Source organism: Desmodus rotundus, chromosome 7 (genome assembly GCF_022682495.2).
Source record: "Desmodus rotundus isolate HL8 chromosome 7, HLdesRot8A.1, whole genome shotgun sequence".
Taxonomy (NCBI): Eukaryota; Metazoa; Chordata; class Mammalia; order Chiroptera; family Phyllostomidae; genus Desmodus; species Desmodus rotundus.
The window spans coordinates 83,855,222-83,876,730 of record NC_071393.1 but is presented as its reverse complement, the minus strand read 5'-3'; the positions used below and the strand labels follow the sequence as shown (position 1 = coordinate 83,876,730).

Below are 21,509 nucleotides of genomic sequence, written 5' to 3'. Positions count from 1 at the left end.
GTGCTCATCCAGCTGGAACCACGTGGATACGGCCTGCTCACAACTGCACTCGCTGCCCCGAGTCCTTAGACGTTTTTATCTGAACTCCTTGGATGGATGGTCATTTTTCTAATATGTATGCCATATTTTCCTTCTGAGGCAGAGCACCTCTATCTTAATTTGAGCTTCCTTGATGACTCAAGGTCATTATGTATGTAGTCATAATGAAGTCACGTGAAGATAATATCCGTGCCTTATGAGCTAAACAGAATGTGAACAGCGAATGTGAAAGAGCTTTCTGAAGGGTAAACTACTGTTCGAACATTAGATGTCCATGAGGTCATTATCTTGTTTGTGGTAATGGCTTTGTAAGGGTGTACATACATCAAGGCTCATCGACGTGTACATCTTAAATGTGTGTAGTTCACCGTACACTTAACACACCTCACTAAAAAATGTCTGTGGCGCAGACATTTGTACAGAAGTTTGACACAGAAAACTGTTTGACAAAATGGTTAGGTGTTGGACCGAAGACCACGAGCTGTGGGGTCAGGCCTGCGTTTACGTGCTCGTCCTGCCATCAGTGCCGGGCCTTGCGGAAGGCACTTCCCTCTCCTCCGCCTCAGCATCTGAGTCTGTAACGTGGGATTCTAAGGGATCGATGGGATGGTGTGTGTGGAAGGCTCGATACAGCTTATTAAGAACTTTCCCTTTGACAAACATGTGCATCCAAGTTTTTGTGTTACAGACACAACAGTGTGACTTTGGATTTCAGGGAGCGCGGAAGAATTTAATTACACGCGCACGGGAGGCAGCCCCGCCATCGAGGGTGTGAATGACCGGGCCGACATGGTGGAGACCCAGAAGACCTTCGCGCTGCTGGGTAAGCGAGGACGCCCCATCCACGGTGTGGCCATTTCCTTTTTAAACATATTTTTTTAAAAAGGCAAGGATACCAAGCATGCATGTATTCTGAAGATTCCTAATAAATCCTAATTTTAGAATGAGCCAATCAGGACATAGTTAGAGGCCAAGTGATTAAGTCTGTGCCTTTTCCTAAAAAGATCTAGCAATCAACTTTTTTGTCCTCAGCCGCACTGTGTTGCTGGGAGAGCCTGGGCTGTAAGCCCGGTGGATGCTCCTAAGTTCCTCTGGGCTGACTAGAGAGAAGCCTGGTGAAAGCCAAGGTCGCACTCAGTTCCGAAGTGTAATGCTGACCCCACCCAGCCTTCATGGGTATCCTGATGACAATACAATAGTGCACACTGGTAGGGAGCTTAGTTAGGTATCACCCTAAGCATCTTATTGCCCTTATTAACTCATTTCAGCCTCACAACCTCCCTAGGAGGCAGACACTAGTGTTTCCTGCATTTCACAACAGGGAAACTGAGGCACCAAGACGGAAAGTGAGTTACTCAAGGTTACATGGCAAGTATGCAGGGAACTGGAATTGGACTCAGGATCTTAAAACATCCATTTTTTTAAATTTATTTTTAATTTTTTTCAATTATAGTTTACATTCAATAGTATTTTGTGTTAGTTTCAGGTGTACAGCATAGTGGTTAGACAATCATATTCCCAGTACCCCCCTGGGGTACTTTATATCTTTATAAGATATCTTTATAAGATATTCCCCCTGATATTCCCAGTACCCCCCTGGCACTGTACATAGTTATTACTATATTATTGACTACATCCCTCTGCTGTCCTTCACATCCCCATGACTGTCCTGTAACTACCCATCTGCACTTCTCAGTCCCCTCACCTCTCCACCCAGTCCCCCAACCCCTCTCCCCTCTGGCAACCATCAGCCTGTTCTCTGTGTCTGTGAGTCTGTTAAAACATCTCTTTCTCTCTCTTTTTTTTATCCTCACCCAAGGACATTTTTTCATGGCTTTTACAGAGAGAGAAAGGGAGGGAGGGCTTAGAGAGAGGAGGAGGGAGGGCAAAAGAGAGGCAGAGAAACACGGATGTGAGAGAGAAACCCTTTTGTACGTGCCCCATCCAGGGACCAAACCCAAATCTTAGGCATGTGCCCTGACCAGGAATCGAACCTGCGACCTTCCAGTCTTAGAATTTATTGTTATCTCTTGTGGTCCTGGGTGGACTGGGCTCAGCTGGGTGCTTCTCATATGGGAACTCTCAACGATGGGGCCAGGGGCTGGATCTTCTGAAGGCTCCTTCTTTCATGTGGGCTGGGATGGCTACGACTACTGGGCACTGGAAGGGCATCTCCCTGTCTCTCCGCGTGGACTCCCTCACTCTGTGCTGGTCTCACGGTCAGTGGACTGCACGTGTGTGGCTGCCTCCTCCCAGAGCCAGTTCCAACGTGCCTGAGGAGACTCTGCGGGGCTTTTTATGAACAGCCTCAGAAGTAATGCAGTCTCTCTACTGCCATGTGCCGATAATTGAAAGCAAGCCAAAGGGCCAGCCCAGACTCAGGACTCGTGGGAAGGAGCCACACAGGGCGTGAATGCCGGGAGGAGCGCACGGGGACGGGCTTGGAGTGGCCACTGCAGAGGCTGTCAGGGATGCTGTGAAGAAGAAGAGATGATGTCTGAAGTGGTTTACGAACTGTGCCATTCCTTATCAGAGATCAGTACACATTTGATGAAAACATGACCTCACTGCATGAATCACTAAAAATGTTCTAGACCAAAGGTCGGCAGTCTGAAGCCTGTTTTTGCAAATAAAAGTTTTATTGTGACAGGGACACACTCGCTTGTGTAAGTGTGGCCTGTGGCTGTTTCCACACTATGGTGGCAGAGTTGCGTGACTGTGACATCAATTACACCACCTGCAAAGCCTAGTAAGAAAACGTTTGCTGGCCTGCCCTAGGGGATGCAGTGAGAACAGGTGATGAGTCCCTCAGAGTTTTCTCGCAATATGGGAAAAGACCTGGGGAGTTCGTGACGCCATCTAGGTTCGCCCAGTGTGTCTGAACACCACGGCCCAGGGCCAGGCACAGGAGGAGTTTGCTTTGCCTCTGGAGGCCCATGTGCTGTTGTGGAGTGGATTCCTGCGTGGCACCAGGGGGCCTCACCGTGACTTTGAGATTGCCGTCATCCTGAGAGCCCCACAGTGTTGATGTCATTGCTGCGAGTCAGTTTCGCGGTCACCAAACCTTTGCCCTCCAACACAGTAGCCGCCAGCCACAGGTTCTTTAATTAAATTGAAATAGAATAAAAAATAGTACCTTAGTTGCACTGGCACATCTCAACTGCTCACAGCCACAAGTGGCTCACAGCTCCTGTGCTGTACAGCGCAGACACAGAACCTCATTCCCGAAGGTTCCGTCCTCGTTCTGTCTCCTGACAAGGGAAATTCTTGTTCATACTGCTTGTCCCGTTGGCTGTGTTCTCTTCTTTGTGCCCCGGTGCTGACTGGCTTAGATGGAGACTCCCCTCCAAGGCAGAATGCCTAACTTGAATCTTATATAGGCTAATAGCACCCTTAGGCACATCACCCTCTTTTAAAATGCGATTGCTAAGTAAGTCCTTGTTGGCCAGTCGTCCACTCCTGTGTTTCGCTGTGGAAAGAGCATGGGGAATTGGGCAGGGTTAGCAGCAGGGTATCTATCTCAACACACAAACCCACTTCACAGCGTGCCCAATAAATGGTCTTCTGAGCCTGCTCAGGCTTCTGTGCCTGGCGTGGGGCCATCAGGGGACTCCACGTCAGACACACTGGGGGAAGCGGGGACGGCTTCACGGTCTCCACAGGTCTCTTCACATACTGTAGCAGTCACTGGCATCAAACTGCTCAGATATGACATACCCAGCAGGACCCTGGGCAAGTTTCCTAGCCTTCCCATGCCTGGGTGACCCCTCTGTGCAAGGGGAGCATTACCAGTACTTATTCATGCAGTTGTGAGCGTTAGAGAGGTGACACAGGGGAAGGGCTGGGACAGTGCCTGGCAGACAGGAGTCCCCTCACCTTCCCTTCCCGTTCTGCCCCTGAGGTTCCTGGGCCAACCACACAGCTATCCCTGAGGACGCGGAGGGCGATGCATTGTGATGCAAAGCTCCTTTCCCTGTTCTCCGCTGAGCTCATTGAATCCACCCTTTGATCCTTGCCTGGCCCGTTAGATCTCTGAGAGAGAGAACAGCCTGGAAGTCAGGTAGCCAGGACTCGGGCTCCAGGGGTGTGACCATTGTGTTTCTCGTTGAAATCTAACTCGGGGCCGGCAGTGCTTTTGCGTGGCTTTGTCTCACAAACGGCAACCACTGAACTGAGGGCTCACATTCTTTCTTTCCTGCCGTGGCTTTGGAGTTGTTTCTCATGTGTGGTCTCTGGAAGCTATGGGGTAGTTAAATGACTGAGCTGTGGATCACACACAGAGGAGTGGCAGAACCAAGACGCCCTAACTTCACATTCTTAGTTGCTTTTCCTTGTCACTGGCCTGTCATTGATCACCGTGGCCGCCTGGGAGTTTATTTCTGGCAGAGGATCTGTCCTTCCGAGGGACGTGTTAGCTCCGAATGGAAAGGCAGCAAACGCTGAGACCCAGTTTGAGCTGGAGTTGTCAGTATGTTTTTGGTTTGAAATCTTTTGCACTTTGATTTTGTTTAATCTTTGGAGTAGAGAAGCTCTCTAGGTTTTGAAATTATTTAAGAACATGACCTAGTTGCTATTGAAATATGGCAGGCGCCCTCACGTAGCAGCAGTGGGGGCCGCGGCGGCTCTTACTCGGCATTTAGGGCCTGCTGCTTTCTGCTTGGTGACAGTAGGGGCTGTCGCCGGTCTGAATTCCAGCTGCTGTGGGGTGCAGCCCAGGGAGCACGGAATCCCCCCCATCCCCACACTGGTGAGCCTGCCGCATCTGCCTGAGTGCACCTCCAGCCTCCGTGACTCACCACAGGGTCATTACCACCACTGGTACTCACCCCCCCAGCCACCCTATTCCTGCACTGGGCTCCTGACCCAGCAAAGCGCTGCTCATAACTGGCACGTTCTCCACTGTGATTTCTGGGAGTCAGACACAAAGTCCTTCCTAGTAGCTGGTCTGGTTTATTTTCAGCTCCAGGAAATGTACTAATCCCTTCAAGATGACCAAATCTGTTATGTATTCATAATTTGTATTCTGCCCACATCAGTCAGGGTCCCAGCCAGAAACATGGGGCACACTCCAATGAGGGTAAAAGGAGGAGGGTTTGTTTATGAAGGGAATGACCCTAACAGTGTGGGTGGTGCTAGGGGAACTATGAGGGGCAGTGGGGACTGGGCACAGCAGCGGAAGTGTCAGCTGCTCTTTCCGGGTCAGCACAGGGCTTTCCTGGAGTCTGAAAGGAGGGCGGGGAAAGTCTGTGCCAGATCAGGCAACAGAGTCAGCCTGAGGCAGCGATGCAGGAAAAGAGATGGGGTGACCAGCCCCTCTCTCCTCCTGCCCTCTGACCTCCTGCCACAGTCCTCACTGGGCGAACCCAACCAGAGACCCGAGTTCGTGAGAGCCCATTGTCTTGGTCCAGACATGTCAGCCCGCTGGGACAGAGAAAGGGGTGCAGAGCTGGAGGGGCAAGTAAAATTCTTCAAGCACCTCACCATAAAAAGAATTCAGGGAGCTTGTGAACAAAAAAGAAAAATAAAATGCACATTTAAAATAAAGCAAATACATCACAGAATAAATGAGCGCTGATTCTCCCAGGAACATGGCATGAAATGGTTACCTGGATAGTAATCTTTGTGTTGAACTTCCTAGTGGCCACGGCAAAAAGGGAAACCTCGTGGGTTGTGGAGCTCACATTGGGCCCTGCACAGGCCACACTGGAAAGAACAGTGAGCCAGGATCTCCCTGGGGCCCACTTCACGTCCCCTCTCCCAGCTCTTGGCACTGATGGTACAATACTAGCGTATCTTAAAGAAACGCATGTTTTATCTTTCTAGTGATTAAGCAACAGAAGAAATGCTGTATTCCTAATTTGGGAAAATTTTTGTTTTCAGGTTTCAAGGAGGATTTCCAGATGGATGTTTTCAAGACCCTGGCAGCCATCCTCCATCTGGGCAATGTGCAGATCACAGCGGTGGGCAGTGAGCAGTCCGCAGTTAGTGTAAGAGGCTGGCTTGTCTCACTGTCTGTGCTTGGAGGGTCATCAGCAGGATGTCTCAGGATTCCCCTGCTTTTGCATTTTAGCACCAGGAACTTCGGGCCAACCGGGGAGACCAGGTTAACAGGAAAAAGAAAGGAAGGGTTTCCATGGGTTGCCTTCGAAGAGTAAAGCTGCCTCCTCTTCTTCCCCTTGCAACTGAGGAGGAGGCAAAAATACATTTTCTATGTGTTTTTCTTTTATTCAACAAATTTTACTGAGCACCTACTATGTGCCAGGCACTGTTACAGACTAGACTCTGAAGAAACAGCAGTGACCAACACAGAACAAGATGCCCCTCATGGAGCTTATGATCTGGGAGACAGAAGTGGAGGGGAGGAGACACAGCAAACATTATAGGCTCCGGCAGCTGTGGTGGCTGGTACGAAGGAAAATAAGGCAGAGGAGCGGGCAGACAGGCGCTTCAGCATAGGGCGTTCAGAGGAACCTTCTGAGCGCCTGACACAAAAGGCCTCCTGTTACCTAAATCCTCATCCTTCCTTTCTGATATGGTGGTGGCAGCGGGCCAGGCCTGGAGACAGGGAGTTAGTTGTGCCTCTGTCTGGGGGGAGGACATCTGAAGAACAGAGCGCAGCAAGTGCGAAGGCCCTCAGGCAGGAGGTGTAATCTGAGAAATAGCAAAAATGTCAGGATATCCAAAGAGGAGTGAGTGAAAGGGGGGGGTGGCAAGTGAGGCCAGGAAATGAGGGGTGGGGAGTGCAGGTTATTAGGGCCTGAAGGACACCCCCACCTCCTGACACTCACCTGAATCAAGCACCAGTGGGACTGACTTCCTCTCTGGAGTCATAGTGCCATGTAAGTTTTGCAACAGATTTCTTTGTTGAACAGACGCAAGGGAAGTTTATGTGTGTGTCTTCCGCAACAAATATTTTGAGTGATTCTTGGTAGGGGGTGTGTGTTTAATTATTCTCCAGTATCCACCTGAAGAAGGAAAGAAGACATAGTAAAAAACGTTTCTATGAATGCCGATGGCAGTGGTGTCCTGCCAAGGGCGAGGGGCAGTCAGCGCCACTGCGGCCCCTCCTGCTTCACTCCCAGCCCTTACCGTGTCTCTTGAGGCTGGTCATTCTCATGCCAGCTCATCTTCATCTCCCACAGGCCGAGCCGGGAGACCGGGGGGTCCTGGCTGGCTGAGCTGGTGCTGGTTTAGGCGTCTGGGCGGCCCTGACGGAGCTTGTGTTCATTTTCAAAGGGGGGTGACAGTCACCTGAAGGTGTTCTGTGAGCTCCTGGGCCTGGACAGCGGCAAAGTTGCTCAGTGGCTGTGCAATCGCAAAATCATCACGACCTCTGAGACGGTGGTGAAGCCCATGACCAGGCCCCAGGCTGTCAACGCCAGGGACGCGCTGGCCAAGAAGATCTACGCGCACCTGTTCGACTTCCTTGTGGAGAGAATTAACCACGCGTTGCGGTTTTCAGGCAAGCAGCACACTTTTATTGGTGTTTTGGACATTTATGGGTAAGATTCTCTTCAGTGAGCCTATCTTCCTTGTTTGAATGTTGAATGCCTGTTGCTTTTGGATCATTCTGTGCTGGTTTCTCCTTTGTGTTCCCCAAGATCAGGAAGACGGTGTCTCTGCTTTCGCTTGTGTGGGCGTCACGCAGTCTCCTGGGCTGCAGTGTCTTACTTAGTGTGTTGAATAGATGCGCAGTCAGTGACGGCCACATCAGAGCTCACCCACTGCCAGCCTCCCTGCTGTGGGCTTCCATGCGCTTTCTCACTTGCTCCTCAAACAGCCCTGGAATTAATCCCGTTTTGGAGATGAAGCAGCCAAGGCTTAGAAGGCTCAGTAACTTGTTCATGGTTGCTCAGCTGCTGGGAGGACCAGCGCTGAGTGAGGCTGCCGCCCACTTCTGTCTCCTGACAGAGACCCCTGAGTCAGTGTGGATCCTGGGGCACCTTTCCCGTGTCACAGGGGATGACAGTCCCAGAGGCCCTGCGCCTCGCCCTGGCTCATGGGCCAGGGGAGGATCCAAACCCAGGCCTCTTAGCAGCCCACCTCCTCACACCTAAATCCTCATCCTTTCCTGGGTAACGAGGATCTTACATTCGCCTCAGCCCTTCCCCAGGAGTCCCCACATTGGAGTTTTCTTCCTCGTCCTTCCCTTTGCCCCATCCTGCTTTCTAACTCCTGGCCCAGACTCACACTGAAGTGCTCATGGAAGAGCCAGAGGAGCTCCCAAGGCCAGGCCAGCGTGGAGGCAGGCTCCGAGGGGGCTGTGGCACTTGGCCTTCCACACCCAAACCCTCCCCTCCCAGGGCCAACCCAGGTGTCTCCATGGGAGAAGGGGCAGATTGTCCCATGAAAGGCGTCACAGAGCATTCTACCCAGATCAGGGAGTAGCCAGGCCCCCAGGCCTGTAAACAGCAGCTCAACCCCCTCCCCATGCAGAGGGGAGAGCTGGGCTCCGGGCCGCCCCACCTTCTGGGGAAGGGGGGGCCAGGGACCACAGTTAACTCAGGTAAAGAGGGTGCCTCGAGGGAGTTACTATGTTTAATTTAAATCCTATATTAATACATGTGACTACCAGTTAACAATATATGTCAACAGTTATCAAATAACTGATACATTACTGGGATTGTCTAGTAAATTATATACCTTTCCTTGTTCTAAAAAAAAAAAAAAAGTATGTGAGCAGCCAGTAATAATTTAAGTAGACTTGTAAAAAGGAATAGTTCTGCTTCACAATAGTCTCTTTGTGGAAGAAATAGGTGATTGTTATATTATTCACCATTCTTTCCTGTGCTTTTAAATTGTCTTAAAAATAGACCTTTATTTTGAAGGTACTATTTCATTCATCCAACAATATGCATGTGCCAGGCACCGTGCTGGGTGTGATCAGTGGACAGCATGGACACGTGGCCCCTGCCCGTTTGGGACTTAGATTTCAGTGGAGCCGGCAGCAATAATTAGATGAGGATGATTCCTTTGAAGGGAAGAGGGAGTGTGTGGGAGGTGACCTGGGATGGGGAGGAGAGGAGGGCAGCTGAATGCAAGGAGCAGTAAGTGAGGAAAATGACAGTTAAGTAGTAGTCAGATCCCGGGATTTGAACTTTTTGGCTAAGTGTGCAGACCCTAGTCAGGAATAATTATAAATTCACAAGAACTTCTAAAATTAAATTCCTCTTCAAGTATGGTAAAAGTAACATGCTTGTGACCACCCACGAATTTGCCGTACCCCTCCGAAAAAAGCACCCCTTTTTAAGTAGCAATGTTATTGCCTAGGGTGAATGCTTTTGCATCGCTCACGTCTGGATTATCCCTATTCCATGTGCACCCTGAAACTTTTGAGAGAGCCGAGCTCTATTTAGCTTGGAAATCAGACAGCCTCAAATGAAGAGTTGCCCTTATTGAAAACATTTAAAGATGAGGCTGTGGACTTTGAGGTTTCAGCGGGGAACCACATGAGGGCCTGGGGTCCCCCAGCCAGTGGGTGTTTATTTTCTCCGATCCCAGGGTTGTGAAGGCCTGGGGCTGGGGACTCAGATCCCTGGGCATGAGCGTGCAGCCTACAGGTGGTGTGGCCCTGAGAAAGTCACAGGATGTCTGGAGCTCAGTTTCTGCATCTGTAAAACGGGGCCTTTGTTGCAGGGTTATTACAAAGAGCAAATGGAAGAAATGGTAAAGTCATCTTTTGGGGGGTGGGGGTGGGGCATTATCTGTGGCTTTATTTCTCCATATTCTCAGTTAAATATAAGGACTTTAAAATAGTTCTTAGAATTAGCCTTTACTATATACCCCTGGGAGAAGACAGCTGAAGAACCATAAGCATTGTTCAAATGTGAAGTGTTGTCATAGGTAACGTGCTTCTGACATTTTAAGTCATAGATTTAGGTCCTCCCACGGGTTTTGAACTTTAGCTCTGGGGAAGGTGGGAAAAGGGCAGGAAAATAATCACTGATGCTTGACATTCTGCCCCTGCTCTAGCAAGTCCTGCCTTTGGCCTTGGCTGTGGGCCATGGAGCACAGTGAGGATCTTTTGACTCTCCCCCAAGCCCAGCCCTGGCCTGTCTGCAGTGTCCCACCTCTGGACCCACCGGAGTGCATGTGGAATGGGGCTGTCAGGGCTGTGGAGTCGCCTTGGAGCTGCGTAGAGGAAAGCTGAGGCCCTTAACCTACCCAGGAAGTCTAAACTGAGCCAAGCTGGCTCAGTCAAGTGACACCCCCAGGGGATCTGTGGTTGGCACTGGCAGGAACCCCTGGGGATTAGAGCAATTAAGAACCAAAGCTTCAGAGGCACCAAGAGCTGGGATGAAATTGCACATCGGGCACTCTGCTGGCTGCCAGTCCCTGCGATGGTCACTGTCTCCTCTAGCCCGCACACGTGGCAGTGGGGTCACCGCAGCCCTCCACCTAGGGTGGTGTTAGAGTCAAGTGGAGTGACGTGTATCAGTTGCCAGTACCTAAGCCCTGGGAGAGCTTCCTTCTGGCAGGAGCTTTCACCTGAACTTGGTGCCTGAGTTTTGCTCAGCCAACAACATGTTTTCCAGAATGGGATAATTCACCTGAAAGTCCAGATTTCTGGCTTCTCTTGAGAATCAGGTGATCCGACATCCTTACTTGCATTAATCTGTGGCCGCAGCTGGCTGGAGCTGAGTCGCAGCTGCCCCGTGGAAAATCCTGTTCTCCACGTCCAGCACAGCTGACGCCTCTCTCCAGCCTGCTTCCTGTTTCTGTCACTTGCCCTTCTCAGCCCTCGAGCATGCAGCTCCAGGGCAGCTCCAGAGAAGCCAGTGAGTGGAGGCAGGGCCCGTCTGTCTTGGGCCTGCGGGGTCTGCTGGGCTATTGGTGTCAAGTAACCTTGCCCTCTTCTTCGAAGCAAGGACCATGAGAACCCCGGGGGAGGCAGAACTGTGCTGCCTCTCCCTTCAGCAGGCAACGAGGCAGGAATACAAGAGCACTGCTTTTTTACCGAAAGCATCGGTGTTGCAGGCAGTCAGGCTCACAGCAGCCCGGCGCTGGCTGTGTGACCTTAGGCAAGTTTCCTAACCTCTGGAGTCTTATTCCTCACCTGTCAAGTGACGGTAAAGACAGGGCTGTCAGTACCGCTATGTAAATGGAATGATACATGCTACTGTGCCTGCTGTTTAAATGCCTGCCTCGGGGCAGGTGTTTTCTACGTACCAGGTTCCTTCTGAGGCAGCCTGGGAAGAGCTGATTTATAAACTGACTGCCAAGCTTTCAGGTGTATTTAACACTTTCAGAAAACAGCAAACTGTTAAGCCATGACTTTTGTCCAAAAATACTGACCGATAAATGAATATATGTGTCCTCCAAGTTACATTTTAACTTGTTTAAACTGTGTTTCAGTTTTGAAACCTTTGACGTGAACAGCTTCGAACAGTTTTGCATCAATTATGCTAACGAAAAGCTGCAACAGCAGTTTAATTTGGTAGGTGACTTTTTTGCCCTCAAACTCATTCTCAGCCCTCTGAGCTCAGGAAGGTGGAAAGAGGCACAATCAGGCTTCTTACCCTTCAAATTCTGATTAGTCCAGGAGCCGCACGCTGCCTCACTGCACCACCTTGTGGTCATATCTTGAAACTCACCCTCCACCCTCCTATTTTATCTTTTAGGCGTCATCTGCCAACTTTTCAGTTCCAGTAGTTCCTCATCTGTCATCCTTGGATTCAGACTCCCCTATGCAGCCAGAGCAAATGATTTCATTTCCTGGAGCCTCCACATCCTTGTGAAACTCCATCTTTGCACCTGCTGCTCTGTCTGCTGTAACCACCTGCTGTTCCTGTCCTTTTCCTGTCCCTTCATCTTTACCTGGTGAACTCTCCCACTTGCCTTTTGAAATTCAGCTTCTCCCACACACCCCAAAGAAAAGATAGTATGATGTCATGGAGAGCATGGGCTTTTTAAAATATATGTATTTTATTGATTATGGCATTACAGTTGTCCCAATTTTTCCCCCCTTCCTGCCCTCCACCCAGCACCCTCTTCCCTCCAGCATTCCCCCCCACTTAGTTCATGTCTGTGGGTCATACATATAAGTTCTTTGGCTTCTCCATTTCCCATACTATTCTTAACCTCCCCCTGTCTATTTTGTACCTACTATTTATGCTTCTTAATCCCTGTACCTTTTCCCCCATTCTTCCCCCACCCCCTCCCCACTGATAACCCTCCAATTGATCTCCATTTCTGTGATTCTGTTCCTGTTCTTGTTGTTTGCTTAGTTGGTTTTTTTTTTTAGATTCAGTTGTTGATAGTTGTGCATTTGTTACCCTTTTAATGTTCATAGTTTTGATCTTCTTTTTCTTAAATAGTTCCCTTTAACATTTCATGTAGTAATGGCTTGTTGATGATAAACTCCTTTAATTTTACCTTGTCTGGGAAACACTTTATCTTCCCTTCAATTCTAAATGATAGCTCTGCTGGATAGAGTAATCTAGGTTGTAGGTCCTTGCTTTTCATCACTTTGAATACTTCTTTCCAGACCCTTCTTGCCTGCAAAGTTCCTTTTGAGAAATCAGCTGATAGTCTAATGGAAACTCTTTTGTAGGTAACTGTCTTTTCTTGCTGTTTTTAAGATTCTCTCTTTATCTTTAACCTTTGGCATTGTAATTATGATGTGTCTTGGTGTGGTCCTCTTTGGATCCAACTTGTTTGGGACTCTCTGTGCTTCCTGGGCTTATATGTCTATTTCCTTCACTAAATTAGGGAGGTTTTCTTCTATTATTTTCTTGAAATAAGTTTTGAATTTCTTTCTCTTCTTCTTCTCCTTCTGGCACCCCTATGATTTGGGTGTTGGTACATTTAAAGTTGTCCCACAAGCATATCTTCAGTTTTTTTTAATTCTTTTTTTCTTCCTGCTGTTCTGATTGAATACTTATTCCTTCCTGTGTTCCAAATTACTGGTTTGATTCTCGGCTTCCTCCCCTCCACTGTTGGTTCCCTGTGGGTTTTTCTTTATTTCACTTAGTGTAACCTTCATTTTTTCCTTCATGTTGTTGCCATACTCAATTATTTCTGTGAGCATCTTGATCACCGTGTTTTGAACTCTGAATCTGATAGGTTGGCTATCTCCATTTCATTTAATTCTTTTTCTGGGGTTTAGTTCTATTCTTTCATTTGGGCCATGTTTCTTTGTCTCCTCAATTTGGCAGCCTCCCTGGGTTTGTTTCTGTGTATTAGGTAGAGCTGCTTTGACTCCCTATATAAGGCACCTATAAATCGTGTGGGGCGGAGGCTTAGGTAATTGCCAGGATGGGGCAACCGGCTTCACCAATTTGTGGCTATGTGTGGGGGGAGGGCTCAAAGAGGAGACAGTGCTACTGCCTGGCTTCTGGGGGGTTGCCCAGCACTCACCCCATTTCCAGTCACTTCACCCACTGCCCATATGTGACTGGTGCCCTTCCAGTTGTTGCCCTGGTGGTGAATTTCAGAGTGGGATTGTAAGCACATTGTAAGTCCATGCAGTCCCTTTAAACAAACTCTCTCCAAACTTTAGCAGTTTCTTCCACAGCCCCACCCCCACTGGTTTTTACAGCCAGAAGTTGTGGGGATTTATCTTCCTGGTGCGGGAACCCTGGGCTGTGCAGTCTGGCCTGGGGCTGGGATCGCTTGCTACTAAGGTGTCCCTGCTGATTTTTATCCACGACATGGGAATGTGGGACTGCCCATTCTACCTCTGCCACCACTGCTACCGCCTCTCCTCCAATCTCCATGACCCCATCCCTCCTACCCATCTGGATGAATGTGGCTTCTATAAATCCTCGGTTATCCAATTTACATACAGCTCGATTTTCTGATGGTTCTGGTTGTTGTTTGTTTTGAGAAATAGTCATAATTCTCTCTGCGGCTGCTGAAGGAGGCGAAGCATGTCTGCCTGTGCCTCCGTCCTGACCGGAAGGCAGAGTGTGGACGTGTGCCCAAGCTGGCCTGGGTTTGAATCTCAGTTCTGCCACCTGCTTCCTCTGGGGCCTGGGGCTCTTTGAGTCTCAGTTTCCTCGCTGCCTCCCATGGTTGTGAGAAGACCTAATGTTGAATCATATTCAATGAGAGTTCCTTTTCTGCCCTTTCTTTACCCCAGAATTAATCCAAGTATAAACATGAAATTTCACCCTATTGCAACTTTCTCACTAGCCTTCTCAAGGACTCCCTGGGCCTTTGGCATTTAATAACCACCACGAAGGGTTATTCCAAGTCGATGTGCAGCATAGCTAAAGTGCCTGCCTGCAGCTCCCCCCCCAGGACCGCAGCGCCGTGCTGTCTGCAACACACCCCAAAAGAATGCACGTGCAAGACACCCCCGAAGACAGCACATCCGAGGCTGCAATTCCACTTTCCTCCTGCTCTTCCTCCTCTTCCACTTTCTCCCTTTTCCTCTTTTTTTCCTCTTTTAATTTTGGTTTTGAGTCTTCTGTCAATGTGCAAAGCCTCCTAAGAGGAGTAATACCTTAAAATGTCAGCACAAAAGCCCTAGTGAGGACTCTGTCCTCGCTCCTACCTCATAAGTCTGGCTGCTGCTGGACCCCTGCATCTGGTGGCCTTGGGGAGCGCACCAGTGACAAAGGGAACCTGCCATCTGCCTTACCCTGTGGCCCCCCTGCCCTCCATGCTCCTTTCTGTCCACCACCATGGACCCAGTGTCCTAACGTTTATCCTCACTTGTGGCTCATGGTCAACTTCCTTCCCCAGAGTCCCCCGTCCCCCCTCCTGAGTGTCCAACCACAGCAGAACTGAGCCCTAACTGGCCTCTCTGCCTCTAGTCCTGCCCTCAAAGGCATCACCCCAACCCCCGCAAGCCTAGCTCTCCTTCAAGGTCTCATTATGACCCTCCCTCGCTTGTCTGGCCCCTCCCCTTCCTGGGTCCTTGCTGCCCTAGGAAAGGGCCCCAGGACCAGAATTCTCTAGGGCACATGAGGGTCTTGTGTGCCCCAACCCCGCTGTCTTCCTGTGCATTCCCACCACCCCTTCACTCCTGTGCTCTTTCTCTGGCCTGTGAGAGCCCCCTCTGGTTCTCAGCCACCTATTGTGCTTCCATGCCACTCCCACTGGATTCTCCTGTGGGAGGCTCTCTCCCCACAGCCCCAGCCCTTCCTGTCACCTGCATCCAGGATGAGCCTGAGCCAGTCCTCTGGGAAGCCTTCCTGGTACCCTTAAAGCGGAGCAGCTAGTGAGCAAAGCTCTCCCGGTTGCTGGCTCCTCACATTGCCCCCTAGCCAGCATTCTCAGGCAGGCCAGCTCTGTCCTGGAGAGCAGCAGTGCCCGTGAGCAGGAGGGCCCCCAGGCCACCCTGAGGGCTTGCGGGCTGGCCCTGAGGCGACAGGATGCGGGCGCCCACTCAGATTGGGCGAGAGGATGATGTCTAAACCTGAAATAGGAACTCGGCGTCATCAATCTAGGAGAAGGGGCTTAGCCTGCACCTCTGGGTCCCCGTCAACATTGCAAATCTGTCGTGTATGTGCACTTTCCAAATGTTTGCGTCCTGCTCTTCAGAAGCACGCTTTAATATTCTGTTTCTCTTTCTGTGTTACCTTCCGGACTCCCAGCATGTCTTTAAACTTGAACAAGAAGAATACATGAAGGAAGATATTCCTTGGACTCTGATAGATTTTTATGACAATCAACCAGTTATTGACCTGATTGAAGCAAAAATGGGCATTTTGGAGTTACTGGATGAAGAGTGCTTGGTAACTTTAAAATTTTTTTTTCCACTTGTGAGTAGTAATAGATGAGCATATTGCAAACTGGATTTTTAAAAAATGTACATGTAAATTCCTGATCCAGGTGGTTGGATATCAATGCTGGGGCAGCAGCCCAGAGCAGGAACCCGAGAGGGAGGTAAGCCTCCCACCCTCGGCATGTAGCCCACGCTTGGGTAACATACACGACCTCTTAGGTCATGTCCAGCAAGGAGCTGCCCTTTGAGGCTGTCCCTAGGTGTGTGCAGAGTGGACAGGGAAAGAGCAGGTGACCCCCACACCAGTTGTTAATGAATAATGAGGAGTGAGTTTTCCTTTACTTCCTGATTGCATGAGTCATCCATCGGGAGGTGTGGCTGAAAAGTCAATACCAAGTACTTGGAGAGGAGAGGTTTCTCAGAGGTTTTCTCTTCTTATTTCCCTCTGGGAGGAGCGACTTTATAGTGAGTCATCCAAGCAGTGTCCTTTCCAAGGTATCCTCTAGGAAACCACAGAGATCCCCAGGTGACAGTGTCACCCAGAAGTGTGCAGGAGTCATTTGAACACAGTGGGGTATTAGATTCACAGCGTTCAGGTTGAATGTACTTGGCAGCTTTAAATCCACCAGTATCAAAAACAAGTTTTGCCACTAGCTTAGTGTGAGGAGGTAAGATCTTAGGGCAAGGAGGTAGTTATTCACTGGGCAGTAAAACAAAAGAAAAACTGTCTTCCTGGGGGCTGGGCAGGGAAAACTCCATTTATCCACCAGTCTTTCCCCATAAAACAAAATGAAGTCACATTCACATAAAGGAATGCATGCTGCTTTTTCCTGACCCTTTGAAGTTCTTTGGGAAAAAATACAAAAATACTGCCAGTTTTGCAGAAGTAAATCTTCTTTCTTAAGTCCCTATATGACCATTTCCTTTTAGTTTATAACATTAGGTTCCAAAAGGACTTTGATATATCCATTTAAAATCAGCCTAAAGACTGTTGAGATCAAGGACAGATTCATGCCTAGACTTGCTTTAATAAAGGAGCCGAGGGTCTAGAGCCGCTCACTCTAAGGTCCCAGGTATCAGAATGAGCACTTTTCCATAAAAAAGAATGAAATCATACATTTCTGACGGCATGGGTTGACCCAGAAGTTATTATGCTCAGTGAAATAAGTCAGAAAAAGATAAATATCCTATGATTTTGATGATACGTGGAATCTTAAGAACACAATGAACAAACAAAACAGAAACAGACTCTGGCACAGAGAGAACCGGTGGTTACCAGAGAGGAGGAGTTTGGGGGACTGGGTGAGAGAGGTGAGGGGATTAAGAAGTGGTGGTTCCAGAACAGTCACGGGGGAAAGTGCAGCGTAGGGAGTGTAGTCAATAGCCTTGTGATAACTGTGCTGGTGTCCGATGGGTAGTAAATTTATCGGGGTAGTCACTTAGTTTCATATTGTCTGATCTCTGAGTCATACACCTGACGCCAATATCATATTGTGTGTCAGCTGTAATTGAAAAACTTTTTTAAAACTATTAAAAAAAGGAATGAGCACGTTTTCTCATCTCTACTCATCTTTCACCACTAGTTTCTTGCTATTTGGTTTGCTTTCTCTTCCAGTTACCACATGGAAGTGATGAAAACTGGCTTCAAAAGCTGTATAATAATTTTATCAACAAGAACTCTTTGTTTGAAAAACCCAGAATGTCAACTACATCCTTCATCATCCAGCACTTTGCTGATAAGGTACAGTGGGGGTCTGGGCGGAGCCAGAGCTGCTTCCTGGGCAGCGCAGGCAGGCAGGGACTCTCCTCGGCCGGCTGGAGTCACACTTAGCATGTGGCTTGGACAAAGGATGCGTATACTCGACAATTCGTAATTTGTTTTTATCACGAAATACAAGATAAGCATGTTGCTCGTGGACCTCATTTCTGAATATGGATTTATCGTGAATTCATTTACCTCTTACCATTTTACTTTCGCCATGAAATTGCTATAATCAAGACAGCATAGTTGATTCTCATAACAAAAGCAATATCTTTATTGACGTTTTCCTATTTTGTTAAGTTGTAATATATGATCATATGGTAATGTAGGTTGGCTGAAGATGATGGGTTTTCTAGGTGGTCTTTATTTTCTTTTTATCTCGATTTTTTAATGAAACAGATGTTACTCTAAGAAAAAGAAAATTATTTTTTAAAATATCACATTGCAGAAAGCCCTTGGAAAATACAAGGTGGACAAAAGTGAGTTCACAGTTTTGAATACACGAAATACAGAGTGTATTCTTGTATTACTATTTATTAATTATTGTCTTATTCTCCCTACAAACACCTGTAAGCCCACTTTTGCCCCACCCCGTAGGAGAGGGGAAAAAGGCAAATCACCATAACCACCTGCCCTGAACATGGGTTCTCATCTCGTTTTCCTTTCCCAATGAAACTCCTGTGCTCAGCTGGGTGTCACTCCAGTGGCCTGGCCGGTGCCCGAGGACCCTGGCACTAGCCTGTGCTTGTGCGTCCCAGAGGCTGTGCTGTGGGTCAGCCTCTGCAGGTTGTGCCTCAGTGACTGAAGGCCTGGGAGGGGACAACCAGCTGGCAAGCTGTGATAGCCTCTGCGGGCGAGGGGGGTGCTGTTAAATGTGACAGCTTCTTAGCGCTTCGAGTTTCAGATCGGGTTCCTGAAAAAGGTGCATATGAAATGAACGATGATATGTCAAGTTATATTTCCCAGCTGGTCTTCACAATTTCACATTTGGGGTCCCATGGGGAAAAGAAGGGAAGGGTCAGGCTTCACACAAAGCACGTATGTGGTTTATTTCAGGAGGCCCTCTGGAACATTTAATTCTGTCACCCGGCACTTCCAAGACATCCCTCTTGGAAGAAGTCATGGTGCAGGGCGTGGGGAGGGGGAGAAACCTCATGCACAATAAGGGCAGCTTAGCTCTCAGTTCCGTCAGCCAAGGGACAGGACTCATTTCGAAAGTGAGGCAGCCACGCTCAGATCCACGTCAGCACGTCTTCCCTCGGTCCCCGGAGCTCCCCCCAGAACTACCTGGGTCAGCTCCTGGTGACCCTGTCCCACAGATGGCCTCCCTGCATTGAGAAAGTGCTAAATTTGTTACAGCGTTGCCTATTTAGACTAGTGGCTCACACCGCCAGCTTGGAAGAATTTATACAAGCGTCCAAGTATTTCTTCACAAGGGCGTATTCACAGCCAGCCAGTGACCCTGGCTCGTAACCCCAGCTCTGCCCCGGCGAGCCCACTCCCCACCCAGAGGGACAGCCTCTCTGCCTCAAGGTTCCAGCACCACCAAAAGCCTCTCTCCTCACAGCTAATGTTTATATTTTAACATGTATTTTTCCATTTATGAAGAATATATATGGTGTATTAAAGTATATAACTCAGAGGCATAACCCTTTGGGGTCTGAGAGTTTGAGCAGCCCCCTGCCCCAGATATGTGGTCCATTGAGGGATTCCAGACAAATTGGACGGGGCTGCGCGGAGAGCTTTTCTAAGTCAGTGCACACGCCGGCCCACCCTAAACCAGGCTCTAAGGGCTCTGCTGGCCCTCAAAGCTTTGCGGCCAGGCGGTCAGGCTTTTTTTCCCTTCTACTCCATTGATGCCAATTTAGGAAAACATATCTGTTTGAATCCACTGAGGTTTTTCTCCTCCTGGTGGCTTCTAAGGCCACTTGAGCCCCAACCCAGGTCTTCTCAGCCCTGGGCATGTGTTAACTGCCCACCTTGCAGAGAATGGCCAGTGCGACCAGAGGGAGTGGACAGGTGAGAGCACAGAGCGGTCCGCAGCCAGGGAGCAGTCCAGGCAGTGGCAGCCGGGCTCTTCCCATCCGGTGATCTGTTCCCAGCTTCCTAATCTCATACACTGGGGCAGCTGTGATCAACAGAGACTCAGTCTCTTTTTCGGAGGATTGCCTTTATAGCTCCTTCATTATTCTTTCTTTAAAAAGAAAGGAAACGTATGGTACTAAGGTGCTGTCTGCTCTTGTCTCTTTGGAAATAATGAGTTCCTTTCTCTGCATAGGTTGAGTATAAATGCGAAGGTTTCCTTGAAAAGAACAGAGACACCGTTTATGACGTGCTGGTTGAAATCCTGAGAGAGAGCAAGGTTTGTCGGGCCCTAAGGGGTGATTACTGCTGCATTCATGTGTGTGACGTGGATGGAGGTGCGTATCAGGAAAGGGGAAGAGGTGTGGACGTGTGTGTGTGCTGTCCTGCAGTGACAAATTGTAAATCAGACATAACCAAATAAACTATTTAAACAATTGTAGAATTGGGCCTAAGATATGTTCCTTGCTTCTGAAAACTTGCAAATCTCTGCTAAGAAATCAAATGGTACAGACAACAGAGAGGAAGAACAGCTGATGTAACAGCTATTTAAAGAACCACAGCTCACATTCTATCCATGTCGTCCAAATGCAGGGTGGGAAAAGTAGGTTTGCAGGTGTGAGCACATGAAATACAGAGTTTATTCTTGTGCTATAACTTATTAATTGTTGCATTATTTTGCATACAAATGACTGTAATCCAACTTTTGCCCTCCCTGGATTTAAGCAGCACCCCCCATGTGCCAAGCACTGTCCTAGATTCTGGGGGTGCCGCAGGGAGCAGGGCAGACAGGTGCCTGCCGTGGTGCATGGCAGGCAGCGCTAAGTGCGTGAGGAAAACCCAAGCACGAGGGAGACGGGACAACACAGGGAGGGGCAGCTGCCGGGGGCGTGGACGCTCCTCGAATCCATGGTTCTGTGTGGTGAATAGTGTCACTAAAGAATGACTTCTGGCTCTTTTATTTCCTCTTTAAACATTTCCTTATTAAAATTTGGGAGTAAGGATATTTCATAAGCCTTTGTTTTTTTAAGATTCGGTTATCCTATTTTATTTTCCTTCTTTTAAAAGATCCGAGTCCTTTGTTGATGTTTGAGTATTTTGACCATTTCCCAGATAAGCACAGGCACCTCCTCTAAGGATCAGAAATAAATCATAGGCTGTGGCACCCTCAGTTATTACAATGACTTACGATAGAGAATTCAGCATGGAAACGGCCTGCATCCGGTGTGCAAAACTCAGTGACTTAATTTGCCAGTTGTTTCCTCACCCCCAAGCTTACCCAGGGGCCAGGCTGGGAGGTGGAGGCAGACTGCAAGGAAGCACAGGTGGGTCTCCCTGCTAAGCTCTTGGAGATGCGGGAGCTTTCGATCCACTCCTCCCACGGTGGGTCACGAGGACGCATCAGGCAGGGATTCTGCCCTGAAGGAGATGAATGTGTGAGATATATATATATAAAAGAAGGGAGGTTCACTCTACGGGAGAAGATACAACATTTAAAGAAATAACTGATGCAAAGTAGAAAGTAGTGAGTGACTTAAAAGAGGTACAAATAAAAAATTAAGATAGTTCAGAGGGGGTGGGGTGAAAAACATTTTAACAAAACCTTGAATAGTGAGTTGGATTTGCATGTGTGGGCAGGAGCATGTGGGGTGAGTGGGAGGAGATTCCAGGTGCAGAGACAAGGTGAGCCAAGGCCCAGAGGTGGCGTCGTAAATGTCCCCACTTGCCTGACACTGAGTGATCCCCCCATACAGACGTTCTCTGCTCCCACTCCTGGGAAAGAAGCCACGGTCATCCCGAGTGAGGGCTACCTGCTTGTGGAATTGAGATTTGATGTAGAGATTGGCCCAGATTGTCACTTGACCCTCCACTGGTTTCGATGGGCTTGTGATGACCACTTATTTGGCTTGTACCAGCTGAGGCCTGTGGGTGAGCATTTTTGGACATTGA

At 48.8% G+C, this 21,509-nt stretch overlaps 1 protein-coding gene across 2 annotated transcripts in view; it reads left to right on the top strand.

The window, feature by feature from the left end:
- MYO5C (myosin VC) overlaps positions 1-21,509 on the top strand; it is an 86,905-nt gene that overhangs the window by 23,944 nt on the left and 41,452 nt on the right. For both annotated transcript variants that reach the window (XM_053927661.2, XM_024567909.4), the window contains exons 8-14: positions 755-862; positions 5,920-6,026; positions 7,276-7,541; positions 11,395-11,476; positions 15,585-15,725; positions 17,331-17,456; positions 19,756-19,839. In XM_053927661.2, the coding sequence (XP_053783636.1) occupies positions 755-862; positions 5,920-6,026; positions 7,276-7,541; positions 11,395-11,476; positions 15,585-15,725; positions 17,331-17,456; positions 19,756-19,839 (914 nt within the window). The remainder of the gene's footprint in view (positions 1-754; positions 863-5,919; positions 6,027-7,275; positions 7,542-11,394; positions 11,477-15,584; positions 15,726-17,330; positions 17,457-19,755; positions 19,840-21,509) is intronic.